At 42.0% G+C, this 9941-nt stretch overlaps 1 protein-coding gene across 3 annotated transcripts; it reads right to left on the reverse strand.

The window, feature by feature from the left end:
• Positions 1–190: 190 nt before the first annotated feature.
• On the reverse strand, positions 191–9757 carry PNO1 (partner of NOB1 homolog). 3 transcript variants are annotated; one of them, XM_030877418.2, is made up of 7 exons: positions 9449–9757; positions 9065–9214; positions 6344–6427; positions 6090–6150; positions 5739–5856; positions 1252–1322; positions 191–570 (listed from the first exon to the last, which is right to left on the reverse strand). In XM_030877418.2, exons 1-7 carry the CDS (start codon positions 9653–9655, stop codon positions 503–505), a joined length of 759 nt encoding a protein of 252 aa, XP_030733278.1. In that variant the 5' UTR covers positions 9656–9757; the 3' UTR covers positions 191–502. The 3 variants fall into 3 exon arrangements, 2 of the variants coding, with proteins under 2 accessions (XP_030733278.1, XP_060165594.1); XM_060309611.1 differs by having other exon boundaries at positions 9002–9214; XR_009566258.2 differs by having other exon boundaries at positions 535–570; positions 5735–5856; positions 9002–9214.
• Between the last annotated feature and the right edge of the window lie 184 nt (positions 9758–9941).

Raw genomic sequence — 9941 nt, forward strand, 5'->3', positions numbered from 1 at the left:
ACACTTATTTAAAAAATAAAACTCCTTCCTCACATCAACCTTGTGATGTAGTCTTTAATTTTACAAACTGCAAAAATAGGTACAAATATTAGCCTTCCTTGGTCCACAGAGTATATCCAAACTGCTGCTATGACCTGGGTCTAAAATATTCACACACCATCCAGTATTAAGGGTCACAAGTCAAGAGAGGTTTTCTGAGATAATTCTTTTAATTACAACTCATAGAGAAGAAATAACTTTTTATAAATTTATAAACAAAAAACTTGGAAGCTAATATAGAACTGTTTTTTTAAATAAGTTTCCCTCCAAATGAGAGGATTATAAACTATGCAAATCGATATGTGATTTAAAACGGAAAAAATAAATTATACTTAATGTGCTAGTATAAATAATGGTATCCACGACTGAAAAGTTCTTCACATGGTGTCTGGTGACCACTTGTAGAGGGGAAAGGCATTTTCTCTAGAATTCAAAGACAAGGTAAAAAGTCTCTGATTTGAAATCAGAATCGGTCTGCCGCTCTGCTAGCCACAGCACGGATATTGCCATAAACCTTTGATGGAGGATTTCCTGCAGGAGAAAATAAAAAAGATTATCCACACGTATACATATAGATGCTACATGGAAAATGGTCTGCAACTCTACAAAGGACAGGGACATTTTCCGCTGGATCTACCTTAAATCGACAAAAGAACCATAAAGGAAACCACATAAATATTCTCCAAAGCACATTTTAAATCCTAACAGCCAAAGACTCCGAGTTGTCAAAACGTTTCGAAAAGCAGCCAGTCAGACCTGGGCACAACTGACCTGGGCACCGCGGTGGATCCCACACATTTCTCGAGCACGCGCTACAACCCATGGCTCTGACCGCAAGTGTGGTTTGAAAATGGGACTAAGTCAATCGATTAAGATGACTGACTGATGCTGCTCAGCAGCTCCCCTTTGGCTGAACCTAAAACAATGCTGCCTGCTATTCTGGAAGGGCTCCCTAGCGCACCTCATCAGGGGACGCGGCGACGATGTAAGCAATGTAATCCAATAAACCCTTTCTCTCGGGTTTGCAGATGGAATCCAAGCAAAAAGATTCCTGCTTTCTCTCTGGGCCCACATTTGCCAGCCCCCAAGAGTTTCTGCTTGCTACCTTTATCATCACCCTGACCCTAAAGTGACCTGCAAATGGGATCTGAGTTCCTAAATTCCCTGTTCTTTTCCTTCAGAGAAGACAACATAGGAAGAAACTGCTGTTACCCAGGATGAGGTTGCAGATAGCAGTTCTTGCCATCTTGATGTTTTGGAAAGAACCAAGGATGTGAACTTTCCTGCAAGAGATAAAGTGAGACAGGTTAGCAACAAAAAGCATTTCCTTAACGAAGTCCCATGATCCAGAAACTCTGGAAACTCGTGATAGATACAGATGCCTAAATAAAGGTGGTGGTGATGGCCGCACAACTCTGTAAGTATACCGAAAACCACTCTGAAGGGGAATGATAAGTGCATTACATCCCAGTAAAAAATTATGAGGGAAGGACATAAAAAATTAAAAAACAACTCAGTTCTTTAAGACCCTTGGTGAATAATGGCTCCTATCCACTGAGTGCTCTCCAATACGCTAGGGCTTTACATACATGTTCTCATTTAATCCTTGCATGAGCTTTATCAGGCAGAAGCTATTCCCACTTTACATACGAGGAAACAAGTTAGTGAGAAATCAAAACACCTGTCCGAGATGACGCACTGGCAGAGCTGGGAATATTAAAGTACCCAGATGCAGGTAATACTGTACTTAGTTAAAACATATTTGTATTTTAACTGCAAAGCTTTCTGAAGATTATTTAGGGACTTCCCTGGTGGCGCAGTGGTTAAGAATTCGCCTGCCACTGCAGGGAACATGGGTTCGAGCCCTGCTCCGGAAGGATCCCACATGCTGCAGAGCAACTAAGCCTGTGCGCCACAACTCCTGCGCTCTAGAGCCCACGAGCCACAACTACTAAGCCCATGTGCCTAAAGCCCGTGCTCCACAACAAGAGAAGCCACCGCAATGAGAAGCCCGTTTGCTGCAACTAGAGAAAGCCTGCACGCGGCAACGAAGACCCAACACAGCCAAATATAAATAAATAAAAATAAATTAAAAGAAAGAAAAAAGATTTAAGATTCTCTAAATTTCTTCACTACTCTCTGGAGATCATCCAGACCTTTTTACTGGGCATTCCTTGCCAAATAGTTCGAATTAGACTGAGAACATAGCATTTTGCTTTTCTGAGCCCATCTTCCAAAATATCAGTAAACTTAGTAAACTGACACCAAAATCTTCAGGGGGGACGTCAAACAGAACCCTCTCCCTTCCAAAGGCTCAGGCATTTCTGAAATTGGGGTAAAAACGAGGCTAAAAACAAGAGAATCAGTTAAGTCTGTTCAGGATGATCCCCAGGTTTCCTTCCCCACTCCGGGCAACCAGGCAACCACCTTACTACCCCTCTGTAACTCTGGTAAAATTAAGGGGTGGGGCTGCTCACTGCAGAAGGTGAAAGCCCTGGGGGCTGGACCAGGGGCACGAGGCACAGTGGAAGTAGGAGCACCATGACGAAAACAGGGGCAATGTCAAGCAAACGTCTGCACGATGAGCCGCGAGACTTCCAACTGTCTTCGTGACTGGGCTCCCAGAGTCTGTCAGCAGAGAGACTGGAGAATACTTCTCTGGGGAGCCTGGCCTGCTCATTGGGAAAGACTAAAGATACTGACATCAGGGCTTCCCCAAAGAAACAGGCTGGCAATCATCCTAAGTGAAGCCTACAGGCCACCAGCCCCCCGCCCCTAGCCCACCCACAGGCATCCCGAGCCCAGGTTTCTAGTCTGCTCCTTACGGCCCCACCCTTAACATATGACGCCCACACTGAGGAACCAGAATCCGAGGAAAGCACCCAGTGCAAAAGAGTAGAAGGCACAACCAGCAAGGGGAATAAAGCAGTACAGAAACAGAAACTCTAGGGAGAAAAGAAGAAAAACAAACCAAAATAAACCCCCAAACCAGTGAGATTAGAAAAGCAATTTTCAGGCACTCATGAATTGACAACAGGATGTTAAGAAAACTGAATAGAAGGATTAGAAGATGAAGTTGCAGGAAGGAATTCTGAATGAGAATGATTTACAACAGATTTGTATACTCGGCCAGAATAGAAGACATCTTCCCAACCAGGTCTCACAAAATGTCCTTCCTGTGCTAAGCAAGCTCCAGGACTACCTACCACCAAAACAAGGAGGACGCAGGACAAAGAATCCAAGAACCAAGGGATTCAAACACCAAAGGGGCAATGGTGAAAGAAGGAGCCGGGATGGCAACTGTGTGCCAGGCAGAGGGTAGCAGTGCTTCTGGAACAGAAGGTTCCAGGAGAGATTTCTAAAATGTCTGATGCATCTGAGTCCACCAAGCGGAGATACAGACAATGTATGGCTTTCTATTCAATTAGTACACTGAAATATTGAGAAAGCACACAGAAACATAAGAATTATTTCTTCATGTGACAACAAAGTTGCAGAGGACAGATAAAGTAACCACAGTACACCACCTGGCTCAGCTGTTAATACCCTGAGCACCGATTTCATGCTCAGGTAATACTGAGCTTGAGTCGAACCAAACCCACAGTGTAAAGGGAGGGGCAAGCAAACGGGAGCGCTGGAAAGGTTGAGCATGTGGGCGGAGGTGGGGAAGTCCAAAAGAGGAATCTTCATCTTTCACAGGAGAAAAGCAACAGTGAATCTGAGGGGGAAAAATTAAGCTGCTATACAAAGATATTTGGAAATACAGAGGAAAAATAATTTTTACAAGTCAGCTAGCTGAACTTGAAGACTTGAAATTTCCTCCCTCAGAGGAGGGGGAAATGGAAGCAGACAGGAGGAATTATTTTAAAGTATGTGTATGTGTAACTTCGATAAAAACAAAATTCTGTGAAGTACAGCATGAAAGATGAGGAGATACAGAAGCAAGGATACATACAGTGTGAGTAGTTTTGCTGCTAAAACAACCAAAGCAATGGGGCAGTGGTTGGAATGGCATACAGGTCCCAGAACATATAGGTCACATTCTTTCCCATTTGATATCCTGAATGTATCTGGAACAAATGGTTTTCAGTTTTATATTTTGTTCACATCCTACTGTGATCTTTGCCAGGTTTTCAGCAACTCATCAAAAATAACATTTATGGGTACATAACAGTCTATCTTATGGCTGTATCACAACTAATATAAATTGTTGAACATGTGGATTCCAATTAGCCTATTTACAGCAAAAACTGCAAGACAGTACATTTCTTTGCCAGTAGTTGGCACTGAAAAAAAACCTACTACTAACCCCCAACAAAATGGAGAAACTTGAAACAACATGCTAATTAAAAGAAGCCATATATCAAAGACTACATATTGTGTATTTCCACCCATATGAATTTCGAGAAAAGGCAAAACCATAGTGACAGAAATGAGATGAGTGATTGCCTGGGAATTGGGAGGGGCTGCAAAGATGCACAAGGAACTTTTGGGTTGATGGAAATGAGCACAGTGGGATCACAGGACTGCAGAGTATTTGCCAAAAACCCATTGAATTATATACCTAAAACAGGTGACTTTAATTGTATGTAAACCACACTGTAATACAGCTGTTTAAAAAATTAGTTCAATGAGTAAATTTTAAGTTAACCCTTAGAAATACACTGATACATTTATAAATTATAAACTTAATATGATGCGTTAACCATAATTGGACTAGCAAATCAGTTATTTTAAAATTTCTAAATTAACAAAAACTTTTAGGGCTGTTTATGATATTTTAAAGTGTGGTAAACATTTCAATTTTTGAAATTTCTAGTTCAAAAGAGTTTTTCCCATGGCTCCGTGGTCCCAACTCCAGGCTTAAGTCATAAAAGGTCAAAATTATAACGCACCTGTCTTCAGGTAAACAGGGCCACCAATATAGTGTTAACAGTTTTCTATTTACAGTATAAAAAATAGTCTAAAATTCAGATTCGAAAATAATGGTGAGTACTTTGGTTCAGAGCAAAGATGAGATGATTTTAAATAAAATTATTTCTGGATTTAGCAGTAGGCAGGTCCCTCCTCCTCTCAGTCAACTGCTTCGTTTCCCAACTTCACGGCATTATATAATCTCTGCGCCATCTGCCAGTAACCCCAAACTGGCAACAGAGCGGCTTCAACCTCCGGCAGGGAAGGGTAATCCCAGCTTGACTTCCTGCACCCTTATTTTAAGCCTGTATCATCTTATTGATGTTCACATATAACTGCTCTCTAGTTTTTCCCACAATGTGCAATGGTCACCTTCCTTTTATGAAAGGCCTTTATATATACGTGCATGTGTGTGTATATACATTTATGTTTTTCTTTTTTAAAGGAAAGTCTCACGATGGCATTCAACACACCTACTCCTTGCTCTCCTCTACTGATTTAATAGATTCTCCTGAGATACTATTTCAATCTTCACCTGTCATATAATTTCTTTTAACAGTGATTCTAAACATTTCCTTCATTACTAATTGAGAAAAAGGCTATAATATCTAAGATTTTCTCAACGAAATCTGTTTTCAAAGTAGGTAACTATTCATCCAGAACCATATCCTGACAAAGATTTAGTGGCTACGTTATACGTAAAATACAATCTTTATCACTTCTTGAAACCAGCAAACAATCAAATATAAATTATGACAATAATTTTCTCAAGATCACATACTTACACATCAGCCAGAACTATCCGCGTCCGTGTCACGTTCTCGATGGTGAATTTGGTTTTTCCTCCTTTGCCAGCGATTCTTCCTATTGCCCTCGACAGGTGGTCTCCCTTTAAGGGCTTAACTAAATGAGAAAAGCAAGACCTCAGGAGGGAAGCCATCCCAGCATCACCCACTTCCATGGGAAGTTTAATCATTAGCCAAATTTCCCTACTGAAAGACATAAAACACATTTTTGAAAAGCTGCTAATAACACAACTCAACTGATGTGACTGGAAAGCTGAGACTCAAGTACAAGACAAAGCAACAGAAAAGTACCATCCAGTAGTTCATATGAAAAGACCACCATACACTCACCATCTGTAATTTCAAAAGACTCTAGGAAGAGGTCATCCAACCTAATGAGGGCAAGTGCGTCCTACAATACAGAAATACACACTGTGAAGCTCTTCCATTCAGGCACCTGCGAATGAGTGTTAAGCTAACTCTCATAAATTGTAGAACTACAACACTCAAATTAAAAAACAAAACAAAAAAAAGCCCAAATCCATCAAAACAGTCATATGGCATATTTTCCAAGCCCCCATTTCAGATATCATGAAATCACTCACCTCTACCTGAAACCCAAGAAGAAAGGCTTTCACAAAATCAGCTGCTTTTGTCAGAGCGCTAACATCTTTGGTTTCTTTACAAGTCTGTTTAAAAAAAAAAAAAAAAAAAAGGTGTGGCTACGTAGCACAAATTATAGCTTGGAATGAAAAAGATAATATTCTAACGAACTACTAGGACTGACCTTTCCAATTATTATAATTTCCTTCGCTACCACCCTTCCCCAATATATTCTCTATGACCCAGTTTTTGGTAAGTACCGTGTTTAATTTTCAAAACAAAACTTTGCTAACTCCAGAACTGGGCAGTGCCCCCCAAAGACTGTCAAATGACTTACTGTACTCCAAGGCTGATCTGACTCTGGAGTTACCAGCAAGATTCCTCCAATGGCTCCCATTCTGAAGGACCTCCATCCTCGGCCCATCCCACCCAAGCTGGTCCTCTTCTCTTCTCCTTCAATGCAGTCTCCCTGGGAGTCCTGATCTAATCTCCCGACTTCAACCATCATTCCTGTGCTGATTTTTCTTTCCCAAAGCCACAACTCTAGTACTAATTACCAAGAATGGTTTAAGCAGGGGATCCTGCCCTCAAAGAGTTTATTCCATAATCACAGATACAGGTGCTATTCATAAAATGCCCATCCCTGTAAATGATGTGTACTACAAAGGTGCTTGACACACTATAGCTCTAATCTTCGTGTCAACCTAAATTTAAGTAAGATAAATACTTTTGTATTTGAGGAAACTCAAGTACCAAAAAGTAAAAACATAAGATTTGAACACAGATCTGATTCCAAAACCATCATTTCTCCTCCCCCACACACACTCACAATTGAGTTGAGGAGACCACATATTTGACAAATTTGAAGCCATACAGGGTTGTGTAATGGCATAAAACTAGATCCCAGTCGCAATTCTATATGTGACTTTAGGCAAGTCCCATGAATGCTCTAGGTCTTAAGTTTTCTCATTTGTAAAATAAGGAGGTTGGAATGGAAGAGTCCCTACTAGCACTGATGACCTTGGCCAAGAAACTCCTTGGCAAGTTTCCTCACATCTGTTAGATGGGGTATGTCATCTACCTCATAGGGCTGTCCTGAAGACCAAAATGACGTTTTCCTCACATCTGTTAGATGGGGTATGTCATCTACCTCATAGGGCTGTCCTGAAGACCAAAATGACGTAGTGCCTGCCAAACCACTGCTATGTGTCTGGCACAAAGCAGTATCAACAAATGTCAGTGGAATCCAAATTGATGGTGCTGCAATTCATAAGACAGTTAAGCACAATAAACGTTTAGGCCCTGAAGACAAGACTGAAAAATGGACTGACGGTAAAGGAGAAAGAACTTGAGCTAGACGCTGAAATATGATGAAACTGAGGAAGAAAAAGGGAGTAGGGAGGAGAGGGCCTTCAGAGAGCAAATCCATCCATAATGACGGACAGAAAAATGTTCAAAGAGATGGTGAGAGAACTTGGGAATGAGACTTCTACTTGAAAGGCAAATTCAGTCAAAAACTTTTATCTTTCAGAATTACTGAAGATACCAAGATATCAATAAAAACAGTGTGGTCTGAGAAAATTAATCTGGCTCTGGCATAGAGGATGGAGTGGTGAAAGGAGGTTTAAAGCAATGAGGTAAAGGACGCTTATAAGCAAACAAGAGGTTTTGGCAGAAAGCCATACAAACCTGAATGAAAGTGCCAGTGGGAACAAAGAGGAATTCTACTGTCAAGTTCTGTATTTTAAACTTTGCCAACTATTTAGACCAGTGCCTCCCTGCTTTATTCCATTATTCTAGTCCTTCAACAGAGATGAGTCTATACCAGTCCTGATAATGAATCGTTAAAAAGGAAGATATAATTACTTTTGGTCACTGATTTTGATACAAAATTGGCACCCTGAACCCCCCCCCCGGCTTCCCTGATGGCACAGTGGTTAGGAATCTGCCTGCCAGTGCAGGGGACACGGGTTCGAGCCCTGGTCTGGGAAGATCCCACATGCCGCGCAGCAACTAAGCCTGTGTGCCACAACTACTGAGCCCATGCACCACAACTACTGAAGCCGGCGCGCCTACAGCCCGTGCTCCCCAACAAGAGAAGCCACCACAGTGACAAGCCCGTGCACTGCAACGAAGAGTAGTCCCCGCTCGTTGCAACTAGAGAAAGTCTGCATGCAGCAACGAAGACCCAACACAGCCAAATATAAATAAATAAATAATTAAAAACAAAAAACCAAAATACCCCAAAGTTTACTACTTTTGTCTAACTCCTAGACTGACATCATGGAATGAACAAATGAAAAAGTAAATAAACACACTTATACATAATTTACACTTAATACTTTTTTTTTTCAAAAAAATACCACTAAAATATATAGCACCTGTACTGCAGCAAATACTTTGGTTGCTTATTTAAATACTTCTGAAACATGACAACCTCTTTACTAAGCCTTTTCTCAATTAAAACAGAACATTATTAAAAGTCTTCTAAGACACAGCTGGTATTTTAGTATGATTTCAGACCGAACTTATGAGTTCAACTAATAATTGTGTTGTATGCAAATTTTGAAGGCATTTGAGAAGTTCAAACACTAAAATATATTAGAAAACTGGAAGAAAATCATTCAAAATAAGCCTCATGAAGGAAAGTCTATTCATACCTTTTCATCCCCGTAGAAAAGAGAAACCGCAGTATATTTGAAAATAGTTAACATTATCCTCACCCTGATTTCTATATTCCTCGATTTCAAGTTAAAGCGTATCTGAAGTCCCAAATGCTCCACAATAGGTGTAAATATCTTCATCCAGTTCTCTTTTAAGGGAGTATATCTGTTAGCTGGGACTGGAATTTTTCTGGTTTCTTCTTTCCCACCCTATGATACAAGAAAACACAACTCAGGAGTTGTCTGGAGGAATAGGGGGTGGGTGGAGATATGAAACAACAGCTGATTATCAAAAACACCCCTTTAACTGGACGAATTAAACATCAGGAGAGTCACCTCTCTAAGAGCTTCATGCCAGAAGAAGCTTCAACATCACCCAGAGGCCACCGTCCTGACCCGCCTCTGGCCCCTGCCCCGTTCCTGTCCCTCGGTCCCCGCCAGTACCAGAAACCCGTCCCCGGAGAGGGGCGGGAAGACGGGCCTCTTGGCAGGCCGGGCCTCCTCGGTGTCCATGCGGGACGCGTCCCCGCCCTCCTCCGGTGCGGACAGCTGCTCAGCCTGCCGTTTCTTCGCCCGCCGGCCACCTTTTCGGGTGACCTGGGTGAAGCCGGCCTCGGCCAAGGGACTCTGTGCCTCCATCTCGGTTTGCATCCTCAAGAAACTCCAGCGGAAGCTTGCTGCTCGAACACGTGCTGGGCTGCATAGCGCAGGCGCGCCTCGCAGGACCCAGCCTTCGCCAACCAGCCCTAGGGCTCCGCCCCCTTTCCTAAGAAGTCCCAGGCAGGGGACCTGGAGCAGGAGTTTGTGTGTGTTTGTTGGGCAGTGGGAAGGGCTGTCCTAAAATATGACTGATTCTTATGGTCGCCCTCTGCCCCGCCGCTCGCAGCCAAAATTTTTGTAATCTCTAACCTGTATATGTACTAAAGGTAAAAGGTAA

The sequence above is a fragment of the Globicephala melas genome, chromosome 12 (assembly GCF_963455315.2).
Source record: "Globicephala melas chromosome 12, mGloMel1.2, whole genome shotgun sequence".
Taxonomy (NCBI): domain Eukaryota; kingdom Metazoa; phylum Chordata; class Mammalia; order Artiodactyla; family Delphinidae; genus Globicephala; species Globicephala melas.